The sequence below is a fragment of the Heterodontus francisci genome, chromosome 15, assembly GCF_036365525.1.
Source record: "Heterodontus francisci isolate sHetFra1 chromosome 15, sHetFra1.hap1, whole genome shotgun sequence".
NCBI lineage: Eukaryota > Metazoa > Chordata > Chondrichthyes > Heterodontiformes > Heterodontidae > Heterodontus > Heterodontus francisci.
Window position 1 is genome coordinate 13,714,462 of NC_090385.1, and position 18,648 is coordinate 13,733,109.

Here is an 18,648-nt window from a genome sequence, read left to right on the forward strand (position 1 = left end):
CCTGAGAGGGCAGATTTGGCCTTGGTTTAATGTCTCATCCAAAAGATAGCCCCTTTGACAATGCCACATTCCCTCAGTGCTGCATGGGAGTGTCAATCTGGATTATGCGCTCGAGTTTCTGGAGTAGGACTTGAACCCACAACCTTCTGATTAAGAAGCTTAGTTTCTGCCTGGGTGGTTATCACTATCTGATAGATTATCACCCCTTAAAGAAAAATTACATTTAAAATGATCTGCCTTCTTGAATTTCCTCATGTCAAATTGCATGTAAATACCTTGAGGGTAGACTTCCTCTGGTCGCTCTCTTTCTATTGAAAGAATGAAGCAAATCTCCAAGTTTGTTAGAAATATTTACAATGTCATTAATATATATCTATCAGGGGAAATCTTCTCACCCCAGTTCTGCTCAGCAGTCGAACTGCTGACGAATTCAGCTGCAACTTTTAATATAAATCACAAGGTGGCAGTACATGCACATATTGCTCACACTGCAGACTGGGATGTCCTCCATTTAGCTGGATGTTCAAGTGCAGTTCTCCTGTCCTGAAAGCTTAAACAATCCACAAGTAAATGCTATTTTTTTTTCATGCTTATCGGTAAAATATGTTCATGCCACAATCCATGCCTGGCGTGTCAGCTAGTTAAGTGATTTTTCTAAGCATATTATGGAAATTAAGTTGCTGAATTGTGCACTTTGTTTATGAATGACACTCAGCTCTGCACTGCTAGTTTCATGCTCTGGGATTGAGTGTAATGAGTAGCATTAACAACTGACACTGAATTCCTTTCCTGCAAAATTAAAGCATCCAATTTATTGGTGTGAATAGTAAAGACATTCAGTTTTAGTTTCCCCCTGCAAATGATACATTCGCTCTTTTTTCAGACATTGCCATTGCAAATTCACCTGCTGTAACATTATCCTGTATTATCTTCCTATGAATAGTTGAAGTCCTACTGAAGTAATTCAGCATGTAAGATGGGATAGCACATAAGTGCAGTACTGCAGTAGGAGAGCTACACTGTCAGAGCTGCTACCCTTCAGATGGGATAGGAAACGGAGCCGCTAGCTGCCTGTACTGGTGCTTCAAGTAGACGTTAAAGATCCCTTGACACCAGTTGAGGAGCAGGATGTACACACTGTGTCCTGGCCAACATTTTCCTCCAACTAACTCAGCCAAAAAGGTCATTGATCTTGGTACTGTTTGTGAGGGCTTGCTGTGCACAATCCGATTGCTGCATTACTGTGATGCTATTTCGAAGTAATCCATTGTATATAATAAAACCTTTTGAGGTGTTGTTAAGTGACATGATAAAGTATTATATAAATACAAAAAAGGCTTCATTCTAATACTCTGAGCACAATAAAGCCATTGATTGAAGAAATTATACCTTAATATGTTTCCAAGAGAGTTGATATGAAATGCAATTATTTTTAGTGCTTATTCATGTGGTCCTTAAATAGAATCTATACAAAAAAACTGTGGTCAAAAATGGTGGCTTATACATTGTACCGATAGTATTTGGCACGTAATAAAACAAACCAAAATAGCTTTGAGTTTATTTGGAACTGCAAAAAGCAGTGTGCTCCTTGAGTGCCTCCTTCCTTTTATGAACTGATGATATCAAAACCATTTCACTGCATGGTTCATAAGGGCTGGAACCACCACGAGTAAATTATCCTCAAAAGGGGTCAGGGACAGTGAAGCAGAAAGTAACAGAATGGTTTTCTCTATCCTGCATGTATTTTAGTTAAATTACAGATGTTACATGAGCTGAAGACAATCCTCTGGCTAAAAGTTTCCTGCATGGTGGCTGCAAAATAAATCCTTTTGCCTGATTTTTTTAATGCATTCTCAGGATGTGAACTTCGTTGGTGCCCATCCCTAACTGCCCTTGAGAAGTTGGTGAGCTGCTTCCTTGAACCGCTGCAGTCCATGTGGTGAAGGTACACCCCCAGTGCTGCAGTAGAATTTCTCTTTGCGGTTCGGATACAACTGAGTGGGTTGCTAGGCCATTGCAGAGGGTAGTTAAGAGTCAACCACATTGACTCATTGATTTGCTGAGAGGAGACTTTTTTGCAATGACATTTGTCTGCTTCTTAATAAACCAATTTTTTCAACCAATGCTGAGAATAATTCCAAAGGTTCCTGCTGTTTTGAGTTGTATGTAAATGATAAGTAATCAAATAATTCTGGCTGCAGACTTATTGGCTGGAATTCTACGGCCCCCGAACGAGCGGGCTGCTGGCGACGGGGGGTGGGAGGGGGATGTAAAATTGAGTGGGAGGTGGAGGGAGCCAGTCCCGACCTTCTCCCGCCCCCGCTGCAATTTTACGAGGGGCGGCGGCAGTGAGAAACAGCCCGCCTGCCCCAGGCCAATCAAGGCCCTTAAGGGAAAGTTAACTGACGCATAAGGGCCTCCTCCCGCTGCCACGGGTATTTTACCCTCAGTCGAGCCTCCCTCAAATGGCTGGGAACGCATACTGTCCATCCGACTGCTCACCACCTCTGGTCCAGTACACCTACTCAGCATCTATGCTCCAACACTCTGCTCCCCACCTGAAGCTAAAGACCAGTTCTACGAGGAACTCCATAATATCATTAGTAGCATCCCCAACACCGAACACCTGTTCCTGTTGGGGGACTTTAATGCCAGGGTTGGGGCCGACTATGACTCATGGCCCTCCTGCCTTGGGCGCTATGGCGTTGGAAGGATGAATGAGAACGGGCAGAGACTGCTTGAGTTGTGTACCTATCATAACCTCTGCATCACCAACTCGTTCTTTCACACTAAACCCTGTCACCAGGTTTAATGGAGGCACCCAAGATCGCGTCGTTGGCACCAGCTAGACCTCATCGTCACAAGGCGAGCCTCCTTAAACAGTGTCCAAATCACACGCAGCTTCCACAGTGCGGACTGCGACACCGACTACTCCCTGGTGTGCAGCAAAGTTAGACTCAGACCAAAGAAGTTGCATCATTCCAAGCAGAAGGGCCACCCGCGCATCAACACGAGCAGAATTTCTCATCCACAGCTGTTACAAAAATTTCTAAATTCACTTGTAACAGCCCTTCAAAACACTCCCACAGGGGATGCTGAGACCAAGTGGGCCCACATCAGAGACGCCATCTATGAGTCAGCTTTGACCACCTACGGCAAACGTGCGAAGAGGAATGCAGACTGGTTTCAATCTCATATTGAAGAGCTGGAACCTGTCATAGCCGCTAAGCGCATTGCACTGTTGAACTACAAGAAAGCCCCCAGCGAGTTAACGTCCGTAGCACTTAAAGCAGCCAGAAGCACTGCACAAAGAACAGCCAGGCCCTGCGCAAATGACTACTGGCAACACCTATGCAGTCATATTCAGCTGGCCTCAGACACCGGAAACATCAGACGAATGTATGATGACATTAAGAGAGATTTTGGGGCAACCATCAAGAAGATCGCCCCCCCTCAAATCTAAATCAGGGGACAGAATCACTGACCAACGCAAGCAAATGGACCGCTGGGTTGAGCACTACCTAGAACTGTACTCCAGGGAGAATGTTGTCACTGAGACTGCCCTCAATGCAGCTCAGCCTCTACCAGTCATGGATGAGCTGGACGTACAGCCAACAAAATCGGAACTCAGTGATGCCATTGATTCTCTAGCCAGCGGAAAAGCCCCTGGGAAGGACAGCATTACGCCTGAAATAATCAAGAGTGCCAAGCCTGCTATACTCTCAGCACTACATGAACAGCTATGCCTGTGCTGGGACGAGGGAGCAGTACCCCAGGAGATGTGCGATGCCAATATCATCACCCTCTATAAAAACAAAGGTGACCGCGGTGACTACAACAACTACCGTGGAATCTCCCTGCTCAGCATAGTGGGGAAAATCTTTGCTCGAGTCACTTTAAACAGGCTCCAGAAGCTGGCCGAACGCGTCTACCCTGAGGCACAGTGTGGCTTTCGAACAGAGAGATCGACCATTGACATACTGTTCTCCCTTCGTCAAATACAGGAGCGAACAACAGATGCCCTCTACATTGCTTTCATTGATCTCATCAAAGCCTTTGACCTCGTCAGCAGACGTGGTCTCTTCAGACTACTAGAAAAGATTGGATGTCCACCAAAGCTACTAAGTATCATCACCTCATTCCATGACAATATGAAAGGCACAATTCAACATAGTGGCGCCTCATCAGACCCCTTTCCTATCCTCAGTGGCGTGAAACAGGGCTGTGTTCTCGCACCCGCACTGTTTGGGATTTTTTTCTCCCTGCTGCTCTCACATGCGTTCAAGTCTTCAGAAGAAGGAATTTTCCTCCACACAAGATCAGGGGGCAGGTTGTTCAACCTTGCCCGTCCGAGAGCGAAGTCCAAAGTACGGAAAGTCCTCATCAGGGAACTCCTCTTTGCTGACGATGCTGCTTTAACATCTCACACTGAAGAGTGCCTGCAGAGTCTCATCGACAGGTTTGCGTCTGCCTGCAACGAATTTGGCCTAACCATCAGCCTCAAGAAAACCAACATCATGGGACAGGACGTCAGAAATGCTCCATCCATCAACATTGGCGAGCACGCTCTGGAAGTGGTTCAAGAGTTCACCTACCTAGGCTCAACTATCACCAGTAACCTGTCTCTAGATGCAGAAATCAACAAGCGCATGGGAAAGGCTTCCACTGCTATGTCCAGACTGGCCAAGAGAGTGTGGGAAAATGGCGCACTGACACGGAACACAAAAGTCCGAGTGTATCAAGCCTCTGTCCTCAGTACCTTGCTCTACGGCAGCAAGGCCTGGACAACGTATGTCAGCCAAGAGCGACATCTCAATTCATTCCATCTTCGCTGCCTCCGGAGAATACTTGGCATCAGATGGCAGGACCGTATCTCCAACACAGAAGTCCTCGAGACAGCCAACATCCCCAGCTTATACACACTACTGAGTCAGCGGCGCTTGAGATGGCTTGGCCATGTGAGCCGCAAAGAAGATGGCAGGATCCCCAAAGACACATTGTACAGCGAGCTCACCACTGGTATCAGACCCACCGGCCGTCCATGTCTCCGCTTTAAAGACGTCTGCAAACGCGACATGAAATCCTGTGACATTGATCACAAGTCGTGGGAGTCAGTTGCCAACGTTCGCCAGAGCTGGCGGGCAGCCATAAAGGCGGGGCTAAAGTGTGGAGAATTGAAGAGACTTAGCAGTTGGCAGGAAAAAAGACAGAAGCGCAAGGGGCGAGCCAACTGTGTAACAGCCCCGACAAACAAATTTTTCTGCAGCACCTGTGGAAGAGCCTGTCACTCTAGAATTGGCCTTTATAGCCACTCCAGGCGCTGCTCCACACACCACTGACCACCTCCAGCGCTTATCCATTGTCTCTCGAGATAAGGAGGCCAAAGATAAGATTAAGAGAGAGATTACCAGCTTTAACTTTTTGCGATGGGTTTAATTCGTAATTAATGTACAAATGCAGCAATTTCTTGAATCCGCCCAGGAGGTTAATGGCAAGCTGTGTTTTTCTGAGGCGAACAGCGGAAATTCTCAAATTGCAATTGACGGCTTATCTCTCTCTTGCCACAAGTTGCTATGTGATTCACACATCAATAACTGTGTGTGCCATGATACTCAGCCTTATTTTGGAAGCAAATTGCAGCCTGTTAAGTGAACATGCTTCATATCAATTGATGAATTTTAATCCACCAGCTGGGAACCTGAAGTAAATCGGAAGCATCGGGACCACTGAGGGGAAGTCGCATGAAGACCGAGTTCAGCCTGAAGTCAAATGAGTCACCAACCTTCACAGACTGTATACCCCTTTTATTTCTCTGGATTCTAATTTGACCAATCTATCTTTCCTCACTCTGTAACCTATTTGTGTGTGAGTGTGAACTTCAAGAGTGTTTGTGTGTGTGTGTGTGTGAGCAGGTTGGAGCGTATTTTATTATTTTACTTAGATCGGTTTAAGTATAATAAAGCTGATTTCTTTCTTTGTTAAACTCAAGAAAACCTGTCCGATTGGTTATTTTATGATCACAGTGCGTGAACAATTAAATGCTCACTGAATTGGCAAGTATATCTTTTTCAGAAAAAAACCTGTTGTGGTCAAACAAGGAGAGGGAAAAGAGGGGAGCCCTTTAACCCCTCCTCACCTGATCGTAACAACCCCAAGAGCACTAGCTGAACAATGTTTAGTATGATTTGCATTTTTATTTTAACAAATTCAGTGCTAAATCCTGCATATATGGGATTCCCATCTTCACATAATCTTATTGCCTGATTCTTTGGGCTGGAATTTACAGCCTCCCTGACGTTGGGAGTCACGGCAGGGTGGGGGGGGCTGGAAAATGCCTCTGGCAAAGGCCCGCCATGGACCTCAACGCCGGGAAGGCCAGGCCTGATATTGCTGACAGCGGCGAGGCCTTGAGGCAGCCTCCACTGCCCCCCCCTCCCGCTGCTTGGTGACATGAGCCAAATTTGCATCGTTAAATTTATTTAAATTAATTAATTAAGTACTTACCCGCTCCGGCCGTCCGTTCTGGTGCCATATTGGTGCCTGTGCAGTGGCGCCTGATGCCATTGCTGGGGACGGACCACCTGCCCCCTCCATGTCATCGGGGTGGGTGGTCCGCCCCGGCTATTTAAATGAGCCGCTCCATCTAATATCGCGGCAGCTCCACCAAGTGCTGCCTGCGTATGCAGGTCGCCATTGTTTAAATCGGCGGCGACAATGTAAAATCCAGCCCTTTGTTAAAAGTGGAGTTTGATGCCACATTGCATAAGTCGCCCCAAACATAGCCAGTGATGCATAAAAGTAAAAACAATTCTAATATTAAATGTAGGACAATTTCCAGGAAAAAAAGGATTCCCTCTCTATATACTATATCTTAATTCCATGCTGTTAGACCAGTGATTAATGTACAGTTAAGAAGGATATGCCATCAAGGAGCCAAAATAACTCTCTTTAAAATGAGTTCGCAGTCTGATGATTTTATATTTAAAGATGTGCACACACAGAGCAATATCTATTGATACAGTAGCAGAACATAAGGGTGTAAGAATAGTATCCTCTGGTGGTCTAAGGGGGATATTCATGTATTTTTCACATGGGCTTCTTCAAAAATGGATCATTGTAACATTTAGTGTGGTAATGCCAGACATGAATCCTCAAATTGATTTATTACAGAGCATGGAAACATACTGAGCAATAGTTCAGACCACATTCACTAAGTTCGTTCGGTACAACTTCTCTTGTCTTTGTGTAATATTGTAAAATAATAAACAGGCTGTGCTTCCCCATATCAGTGGGCCAACTTGATTGAGTTAAACCAAACAGCATCGAACTGACTTTCTGCTTTCCCCAACTGAGCCTCGCCTAAGCTTGTCCTCACAGCTTTCTGTTTGAAGACCAAGCTAGTTACTTGTGTCTCGGGGGACGATTTATGTTTGAGGAGGAGGTTGGTGGGTGGACTGTTTTGAGGCCTGTCGTCACACGCTTGCGGCCACGAATTGCTTGGGGAAGGTGGGGAATGGTCCGTTTATACGTGGAGTCAGCTGACTGTCAGAGCCTGGGGGTGGGTGGGGGATGGGTGCCGTGAGTGGAAGGCAATCCCAGGGGGAAGACTTGCACAAGCCAACGGTGGACTGAAGATCATTTTGTGCTCCCAGAACAGAGCAGAAATACTCCTCCTGGCTAGCCAAAGATGAAAGTTAAATACCATCTTTGGCTGTTTTCTGAGCAGCCTCCAGTGGGATCCTTTAAAGATTGTTGGTTAGGTTGTTTGATTCTAGTACAAATAGGTGTAGCACGTAGACAACTTGATTTTCACATTTGTACCTCAAAATTGCAATGGGAAAGGGGGCATCCTGATTTGTATATCATGAGCAGCCTTCTGCCTAAGCCAGGACCTTTTTTAATCACTTCATATTTGTTAAAAGTTCATATTTTAACTATGTAATGTATTCAATATGTAATGCGGCCATTCTCTGGTCACATGTTAATTCCCTCAAGCCTGTATGCACCATATATTGTCATAACAAGTTTTGTGTTATTGTCAACTTCATATTGGCAAACGATGACTTAATGCCAATGAGTCTTAGCTAATAAATATGATTATAATTGGAAATCCTTCATGAAGGATGCTTAAGAGTGCCAACTGTGATAATGCCACAGAATAACATCAGTACAACATTGAACAGTTAACATGTTTAATTTTGATGTGCAAAATTGCCATGATAAATAATTGCAGCTGCCAGAATGGATCAAATGAATGCCTGACAGAGTTGAGCATAATCCCACTCTGAATGGTAGCTTTGAGTCTCAGCGAGGATGATTTATAAAGAAGTTTCAACACTCCAGCTAAAATCAGTAATATATTTTGAGTTTTCTATCAGGCTGTATGGATTTTTGGTTGCAGGAAAAATGGGCCTCTAGGATAAGTACTGTGCTCTAATCTGCTGCAGAAACCTCAGTGCATTTTGAGATGTTACAGCTTAGAATTATGGCATGCATTGCTGCGCCCCAAAAAGCATCGTCAACCGTTAAAGTGGATAGTTCTCACATGTACTTTAAAATTGTATATTAAATTAACAATTGATAAAGTAACTAATTCTGCCATTGCATTACACTTAAAAGTGAAACTGAGTTTTAGAATTTTTTTTTCAAATTCTCTATCACACTCCCAATATAGTCTCCTATATTGTTCCAATGAAAGTGTGGTGGAAGTGGATTCGATAATAACATTCAAAACGGAACTGGATACATACTTGAAAAGAAAAATAATTGCAGGGTGATGGGGAATGGGGCTAATTGGGTAGCTCTTTCAAAGAACCAACACAGACACGATGGGCTGAATGGCCTCTCTCAGTGCTCTTTGATTCTATGATGGAGGAATGGTGTTGCAATGACAGTAACTGATCATGAGCCACAAATAATGGCCATCTACTGTGCTGCTAAGTCCTGTCAAAATCCTGAATTATATTGGAGATTTATTATTTGCATCTTGGGCTTCAGGTAAAATGTCTAAATATGTCTAAACCCAGGTTGAAAGATATTAATTATTGGCCAAGACAGGGAGTGGAATGAAGTGCAACCTGATGCTTGCTTGCCAGATGCATCCAAGAATGAACCAGTCTAGAGAAGTACCACGAACACTGCTTTATTTGACCCTATCTATATTAACACTATTTGTACTATCGCAGTTCGATCTGGGTGATTATAAAAAAAGTAAACTGACAAATTATCGTAAGTACATTTAATTTCATTATAACAAAGTGAATTCAGTGTTCAAGCTTACAAATTGGACTAAACAGGATTAAGCTCATAGTCCACGTTCAACTTGTTACATTTTTCCAGTGTTCAATCAGTCTACACAAACATAAGAACATAAGTAATAGGAGCAGGAATAGGCCATTTGGCCCCTTGAGCCTGCTTCGTCATTCAATAAGATTAAGGTGATCAGATTGTGGCCTTTACTCCACTTTTCTGCCTTGCTCCCATAACCATTTACTGCCTTGTAGATCAACACTCCATTTGCTTTCCTAATTACTTACTATACCCAGATGCTAACTTTTGTGATTCATTATGAGGACACCCAGATCCCTCTGTGCCACAGCACTCTGCAGTCTCTCTCCATTTAAATAATTTTCTGCTTTTTTATTCTTCCCAACAAAGTGGACAACTTCACATTTTCCCACATTGTACTCAGTCTGTCAAATTTTTGCCCGATCACTTAACCTATCTATATCTCTTTGCAGACTCCTCCTCAGAACTTGCTGTCCTACCTAACTTTATTGTCTGGAAATTTAGTTACAATGTCCCTTCATCCAAGTCATTAATGTAGATAGTAGCCAACCAGAAAATGCAGTCTCTTGGGTGATATGTACTTAAAACTACGTGACCTCTTCCCTTGTGCAGTGGGGCTGGCTGCAACCTTAAGTTGCCTTCATCAGTGATGTTCTGGTGTCACCTCTGGGATACGTCTGCAGTCCATGGTTTTTTTTCATTCATTATTCTTCTCTTCCTAACTCTGCATGCATTCAAATTTGCTATTACACTGGGATTTCTCTCTGTGCTGACTGTTGGAATGTATTTTAGATTTTCTACTACTTTCATCTAAAACAACCTAACCATAACCATAATACTTCCAAATTTACATTCTTAACTCTTTTCTCAAGTTTTGAAAGTCTTTCAAGCCTCCTTCAAAAATCTTCAAAAACCTTTCAATTCCCTTCAAAAACCTTCAATTTTATTTGAATGATGTCCAACCTCAATTATCTTAAACAACTATATATAACATAGTCACTTCAGATGATCTGGCCAATCACAGAGAAAAGTGCTGTTACGAGGGTCACTTTCATCATGTAATTGAACTGTTCGGATATGCATTGGAAACTATGAGCAGGATTTTATTCTGCCCTTGGAAGTGGGCATGGAAGTGGGGGAATAAACAAAATGGCAGGGGCACTGCTCCCGACATTGCCCAAGGCCCCTGCCATTTTCTCTGGGCGGGAAAGGCTGAGGGTGGCCCTTCTGCCTCAGGCCAATTGAGGCCCTTAAGTGGCCAATATGACCACGTGAGGGCCTCTTCCTGCCTCCACTTCCATTTTATCTGATTGGCTGGCAGCTCTGGAGGTGGGAGCTTGTCCCTTAAAGGGACGGTGTCTCCGACAGTACCCACCGTTAAATAGCAAAGGGGGGGCTCTGACGGAGGGCTGAGGCGGGTTCTCCCCTCCGACCTCTGGCCTGGCACTGGGGCCCCCATCACCGAAATAAAATCCGGCCCCATATTTTCTGGATGTGAATTAGTTTTACCAAGAAAACATATTTCCAATTGGTTTAACTTCCCTCTTTTCTCCCAATTCATCAGGAAGGAGGGCAGCGCTCATAACATTTTGCCAAGGCCTCAGCCAAAGGCCACGGAACATAGCTCTTTTTATGTTCTTTTAGTGTTGACAGTATCTAAGCAACTCCTGGTACAAGCTTAGTGATGGGCAACAAAGGCAGCAGCAAAGACATACATATGTAAAGGCAGAATGCCCTTTGCTGCCCCTCTCCTGGTTCTTCAGCTTTGATGTTGCCGGACTTGTTTCTCAGCATTGCTGCCGCAGGCTTGCTCTTTGACGTTGCTACTCTCACAATATGGCCATGTTCGCCATGAACAAAGTCACAGGAAATCAGGCAGTAGTAGTATAAGGTTGGGGATATTGGATTGGATTATGCTGTGAAAATAATGGTGAGACTAACGGGGCTTACCTTTGTTTATGCGCTGTTATGATCTTGTAGTTTTTTTCTCCAGGAAGAATGAGGTGTGCCTTTAAGGCTGGAAAAAGAGCCATACTGCTTTAAGGCAGCAAGCTCTAAAGACTGAGTCAAAGAATGCATTCTCGTTGCCTTGGATACAGCCACTTGGACTGAGTATCGAGAGATACATTTGTTGCAGTTTGATTTTGGACTGGCATATAGTGCAAACAGCCTGTTCTAAGAGGGGACACAGACAGACAGCTGTGTGTTAGTACCTGAAAGAAGGTCTCACAGCCCATTTTAACTGAAGGATGAGAATTTAGTCTAATTATTTATAATTCTCTCTCAAAATTCTAAAAAGTCAAGCCAAAACAGAGATCTATGATAATTTAAACTGAAGGAAAGGAAGTTAGACTGTGACAATCTTTTATCCCTCAAAAATTCTAAAGCCAGATTGATTCTATTGAAAGTGGTTGCGAGTTGTTGATCTACTGTGGTCATCGCTGGAAGCAACAGGAGTTTGAAACCTCGGATGTTGGACTGTTTTCCTTTCCTCATCGGGCCCTGGAAGATAGATGTGCATAGACTTTAATCAGAGGATTGTTCATCGGGAAGAGTAAATTTGCAAGGACTCTAATTTTTTCTATTTTAAGTGTTGTTTAAATCTTCGTGGTGTTTAAGAATTTAGTTTTTCTAATTAAACAGCTAATTTGTTGCTTTAAAGACACCTAGTTTGGTTAGCCTCATTCAGGGGTTAATAGATGGTACAATTTGGCTGGATCTTTCTTTAATTTGGGAAGTTTAAAATGATATGTTAGGCGATCTGTGGAGGGATGGGATTGAATTAACAGTGCGTTTCTCCCACCACAATTAGAATCGTATATTTTGATTGGGGGCTTTGACTGGAGCGGTCAGTCGTAACAGCGCAAATCAGACAACAACTTCAGGCAAGGAAGATGCGCAGCTAAATGCAAAAATCTAATAGTTGCTGTCCAATATGTGCCGCTTCTCTGCAAGCTTCCTAAAAATGGCATCTTGAAGTTCTTGTACTGATGTCGTAGATACAGACTACACTCTGCAAAATCGTTAGGGATTGTCCATTCCATTCTAAATACCCTTTTATGGTGTAGTAAGTCTTAATTATTGCAAGCAACCTCTCTGGCACTGAAAATCCACTTTTACAAATGTGGAGTCTCATTCTTCATGTTTTAATAGTTGGAGATCTATTAAAAGTTATTTAAATTAATTATTTACTTTTTATTTCTGTCTTGTTTTTCTCTCTCTCTTTTAATCCAACCTTTCTTTCCCTCTATTTATTGCACTTTCTATACCTGATTTTGCATTTAATTCAATATTCTAACTTACACTTCTTGGTTCAGACTCTGTGCTGCTTATTACTGATTTTTCAATCTGATTGGTTAAGGAGATAGCATAGTTGCTTGTTGTGTACATGCAGGTTCCAGATGCCCTGGAGAGGGTGCCATCTCCTTAATATTTCTAACACAGCAACTTCCAGTGCAAAAGATCCTGGAAATTAAATGGACGAGGGCAATTCTAATGAACAGCACAGTACATTCTGGCCCATTACGTAAAGGAAGTATTAATAGCAAAACAATACCATCATATCTGGAAATCTCTTCCCCGAAAGGTTGCAAATGCTAGGGGGTCAATTGAAATTTTCATGCCTGAGATTGACAGATTTTTTTTGTTAGGTAAAGAGTTACAGAAGAATTAGAGAGGAGTTGAGGATCAGATTGAGTTGAGCGTGGTGGGGGTCTGGAACTCATTGCCTGAAAAGGTGGTAAAGGCAAAAACCCTCATCTCATTTAAAAAGCATTTGGATATCCACTTGAAGGGCTGTAACCTATAGGGCTACAGATCCAGAGCTGAACAGTAGGATTAGACTGGATTGGTCTTTAGCAGCTGGCACAGACACAGTGGGCTGATTGGCCTCCTTCTGTGCCATTAGTTTTCTACGTTTCTATGCAAAGGTATCAAGAGATATTTAGATAAAGCAGGCAAATTGAGTCGAACTACAGATCAGTCATGGTCTTATTGAAATGTGGAACGGGCTTGAGGGGCTGACTGGCTGAATGTTGTTTTTATAAGACAATGTAGCTGTGGTTACCAATTCAGTGAGTGTTTAACTATTTACTTGCTATGATCATAAAAGAACCAATTGGATAGGTTTTTTTGAGTTTAACTAAGAAAATTTTCTTGAGTTTGACAAAGAAAGAGGTTAGATTTATTGTATATAAAGTAATCTAAGTAAAATATTAAACTATGCTCCAAATTTTACACACACACACACACACACACACACACACACACACACACACACACACACACACACACACACACACACACACACACACACACACACACACACACACACACACACACACACACACTACAGAGTGGGGAAGGATAGATTGTTCGGATTAGAGTCCGGAGCAATAAAAAGGGGTATACAGTCTGTGGAGTGAGTGACTCAGCTGGCTTTCAGCTGAACTCAGTGGTCCTGAGGCATCTGGTTTTCAGATGTAGACTGCTGGCTCAGTGGTTCTTCGGGAGAACAGTGAGGCAGATGACTTCCTTCATGGGGTCTCTGTCTACAGCAGCGATAGGCCTGGGTGGTTATGGCCAGCAGGCAGGATTCAAAGCTTGTAAGGTGGACTGGAGAGAGAGACAGGGAGGAGGGACCCTACTTGGATCTTCTCTGGTCAGTGTCCAGTTGCTTGTCTCTCTTGTTGTAGAGAAAACACCAGCTTAAACATACAGATGGTGGGCCTGTCACATGACCGTCACCCAGTGATTACCAACAAGATGGCTCGGTATGTATTCTCTCTTGCAACTTAATTAGTTCATGTCTAGGAATTCCCTTCTCTCAACCAGGGTCCCATTGTTCAAGTGATGAGCTTTGAGTCATTCATCTCCACCAGTTTAATGTCGCAAGTGATGCCTTCATGTCTTGTTAATGGGAGCGGGACAGGTAGTTCACTCAAAATTCCCTAAGTTATTGTTCTGGAGGAGACTGGCCAGACACTTTGTCTCCACTTTGATGCATTGGAATGTAGGGTATAGTGATGCAAATTGTGGTGGCCATTTTAACTGCTAGCAGTCATCTTTTATCTGTTCCTTTTTTCCTTTTTAAAAATTTAATTCAGGTTTCCAGCCAGTGGATTAAAAAAAATCATCATATGGCATAGCGTGTGTTCGTGCCACTTATCTAAACCTGTCATAAACCTATACACCCTCAATCTCCTTTCGTTCAAGGAGAACAATGCCAGCTTCTCCAACCTAAACTAGTAGCTAAAATCCCTCATCCCTGGAGCCATTCTGATAAACCTCCGCTTCACCCTCTCAAGGACCCTCACATCTTTCCTAAAGTGTGGTGACCAGAACTGGATACAATACCCCAGTAGTCACCTAACCAGAGCTTTATAAAGGATCAGTATAATTTTCCTGTTCTTGTACTCAATACCACTGTTTATGAAGCCCAAGTTCCCATATTCTTTGCTAACTATGCTCTGAATATGTATGTCCTGCCACCTTCAAGGATCTATGCACATGAACCCCCAGGGCCCTTTGTCCCTGCACATGCTTTAGAATTGTCCCATTAAGTCTATGTTACCTCACCCTATCATTTCTACAAAAATGCAACACCTTACACTTGTCTGTATTAAATTCCATCTGCCACTTGTCTGCCCATTCTGCAAGCCTATCTATGTCTATGTTCATGGGCAACATCCTCACTGTTTGCCACACCTCCACGTTTGGTATTATTGGCAAATGTTGAAATTTTACCCAGTGTTTCAATATTGTAGTCATTTATATATATTAAAAAAAGCAATGGTCCCAGCACTGACACTTGGGGAATACCACTGTCCACCATCCTCCAGTCTGAAACACAACCATTTACCACAACTCATTGTTTTCTGTACTTAAGCCAATTTTTTATCCAAGCTGACACTGACCCTCCTTTTCCATGAGCCTCAATTTTGTTAACCAGCTTTTTATGTGGTACTTTGTTAAATGATTTCTCAAAATCCAGATAGACAACATCCACTGCATTCCCTTCATCAACTTTCTCTGTTACTTCATCAAAACATTCAATAAGATTAGTCAAACACAATCTGCCTTTTACAAATCCATGCTAGCTCCCCTTAATTAACTCAAACCTCTCCAAGTACCTGTTACATTTTTCCCTGATTGTTGTTTCTAAAACCTTACCAACTACTGATATTAAACTGACTAGCCTGTAGATACTAGGAATGTCCTTATACCCTTTCCTGAACATTTGCCACTTTACAATCCTCTGGCACCTCCCCTGTATCTAGGAAAGATTGGAAGATTACGTTATCTCCACTCCCTTTCTTGGGCAACCTAGGATGCAAGCCATCTAGACAAGGTGGCTTATCTTCTCTAAGCATAGCCAGCCTTTCCAGTACATCCTGCCTATCAATTTTCACCCCATCCATTTCCTCTACCATCTCTGCTTCTATCGATATTTTGTCAGCATCCTCTTCCTTAGTAAACACCGATACAAAGTACTCATTAAGCATTCTAGCCTTGCTCTGAGCCTCTAAGCCTCTAAGCACATATTACCCTCTTTATCTCGAATATGTCCCACCTGCCTCTTATAATGCGCTTACTATTTACATGCCAGTCGAAAATTTTGGATTCCCTTTTATGTTAACTGCCATTCTATTCTCATATTCTCTCTTTGCCGGTCTTATTTTCCTCTTCACTTCTTCTCTCAGCTTATTGTATTTGTCCTAGTTCTCGCTTGAAGAATTCACCTGACATCCATTATACACCCAAATTTTTTTGTTTCATCATATTCTCTATCTATCTCTTCATTGAAGGAGCCCTGGCTTTGACTCCCCTACCTTTCCCTCTTGCTGGAATATACCCAGTCAGTATTTGAAACATCTGCTCCTTAAAGATCACTCATTGCTCCACTAGTGTTTTTCCTGCCAGTCTTTGGTTCCATTTTACCCTGGCTAGATCCCTCCTCTTCCCATTGAAGTTAGACCTTTTCGAATATAGAAGTTCTACTTTAGATTGTTCCTTGCTCTTCTCCATTACTAATCTAAACCTTATGATACAATGATTGCTTTACCCAAGTCTTCCCTGACTGACACTTGGTCCACTTGGCCTACCTCATTCCCCAACACCACATCCAGCAATGCCCCCTTTCTAGTTGGACTGAGAACATACTGTTCAAGGCAGTTCTCTTGAACACATTGCAGAAATTCCTCCCCCTCCTTTCCCTTTACTCTGACATTACCCTAATCACTATTGGGGTAATTAAAGTCTCCCAATAGCATCAGTCTGCAGCTCTTGCAGATCTCTCTGATTTCCTTGCAGATTTCCTCTTGTATCTCTCTCTCTTTCACTATTTGGAGGCCTGTAGAATATCCCCAGTACTATGCCCAAAGCGATTTTTCTTCTCAATGCTAACCAAATGAATTCTATCCTTTCTCCCTCAAGGGAATCCTCTCATTCCAACACTACAATGCTTTCCCTAATCACCCTGCCACCTCACCTTCCTTTTTTTCTTCCCTAACTTTTCTAAACACTTTGTTTCCTTGAATATTAAGCATCCAGTCCTCATCATTTTTAAGCCACTTTTCTGTTATTTCCACTACATCATATTCCCACACAACTATTTGTGCTTGTAGCTCACCAGCCTTATTCATTACAGTTTGTTCATTTACATAATGCTTTCTAAACCTGTCTTTCTGTTCCTCATAGTCCTCTTAATCTTTCTTTTGGGCCTCCTTATCTCGAGAGACAATGGATACGCGCCTGGAGGTGGTCAGTGGTTTGTGAAGCAGCGCCTGGAGTGGCTATAAAGGCCAATTCTGGAGTGACAGGCTCTTCCACAGGTGCTGCAGAGAAATTTGTTTGTTGGGGCTGTTGCACAGTTGGCTCTCCCCTTGCGCCTCTGTCTTTTTTCCTGCCAACTACTAAGTCTCTTCGACTCGCCACAATTTAGCCCTGTCTTTATGGCTGCCCGCCAGCTCTGGCGAATGCTGGCAACTGACTCCCACGACTTGTGATCAATGTCACACGATTTCATGTCGCGTTTGCAGACGTCTTTATAACGGAGACATGGACGGCCGGTGGGTCTGATACCAGTGGCGAGCTCGCTGTACAATGTGTCTTTGGGGATCCTGCCATCTTCCATGCGGCTCACATGGCCAAGCCATCTCAAGCGCCGCTGACTCAGTAGTGTGTATAAGCTGGGGATGTTGGCCGCTTCAAGGACTTCTGTGTTGGAGATATAGTCCTGCCACCTGATGCCAAGTATTCTCCGAAGGCAGCGAAGATGGAATGAATTGAGACGTCGCTCTTGGCTGGCATACGTTGTCCAGGCCTCGCTGCCGTAGAGCAAGGTACTGAGGACACAGGCCTGATACACTCGGACTTTTGTGTTCCGTGTCAGTGCGCCATTTTCCCACACTCTCTTGGCCAGTCTGAACATAGCAGTGGAAGCCTTACCCATGCGCTTGTTGATTTCTGCATCTAGAGACAGGTTACTGGTGATAGTTGAGCCTAGGTAGGTGAACTCTTGAACCACTTCCAGAGCGTGGTCGCCAATATTGATGGATGGAGCATTTCTGACATCCTGCCCCATGATGTTCGTTTTCTTGAGGCTGATGGTTAGGCCAAATTCATTGCAGGCAGACGCAAACCTGTCGATGAGACTCTGCAGGCATTCTTCAGTGTGAGATGTTAAAGCAGCATCGTCAGCAAAGAGGAGTTCTCTGATGAGGACTTTCCGTACTTTGGACTTCGCTCTTAGACGGGCAAGGTTGAACAACCTGCCCCCTGATCTTGTGTGGAGGAAAATTCCTTCTTCAGAGGATTTGAACGCATGTGAAAGCAGCAGGGAGAAGAAAATCCCAAAAAGTGTGGGTACGAGAACACAGCCCTGTTTCACACCACTCAGGATAGGAAAGGGCTCTGATGAGGAGCCACCATGTTGAATTGTGCCTTTCATATTGTCATGGAATGAGGTGATGATACTTAGTAGCTTTGGTGGACATCCGATCTTTTCTAGTAGTCTGAAGAGACCACGTAATCTGCTCCTATCTAATATCTGCTCATTCTCTAGTGCTATCCAACACTCTCACTCCTTTATGCACCTTATTCCTCTTTTCTACTTCTATATGCTAGTGCCTCTCCCCCTGCCAATTTAGTTTAAACACTCCCCAACCATGTTAGTGAATCTCCACGTGCGGACATTGGTTGCAGTCCTGTTGAGGTGCAACTCATCCCTTTTGAATAGGTGCCTCCTGTTCTGGGGCAATACGTCAAGAATCTGAAGCCCTCCCTCCTGCACCATGCCTCAAGTTACCCATTGATCCTCCCTATTTTCCTATTTTTACTCTCACTAGCACATGGCACTGG

At 43.5% G+C, this 18,648-nt stretch overlaps 1 protein-coding gene across 1 annotated transcript in view; it reads right to left on the reverse strand.

The window, feature by feature from the left end:
• The window catches only part of LOC137377393 (uncharacterized), a 66,570-nt gene extending 49,639 nt beyond the window's left edge, over positions 1 to 16,931 (reverse strand). Inside the window, exons 1-2 of the mRNA XM_068046970.1 lie at positions 16,778 to 16,931; positions 15,204 to 15,324 (exon numbers count right to left, since the gene is read on the reverse strand). Coding sequence (XP_067903071.1) covers positions 15,204 to 15,324; positions 16,778 to 16,931 — 275 coding nt within the window. The remainder of the gene's footprint in view (positions 1 to 15,203; positions 15,325 to 16,777) is intronic.
• Between the last annotated feature and the right edge of the window lie 1,717 nt (positions 16,932 to 18,648).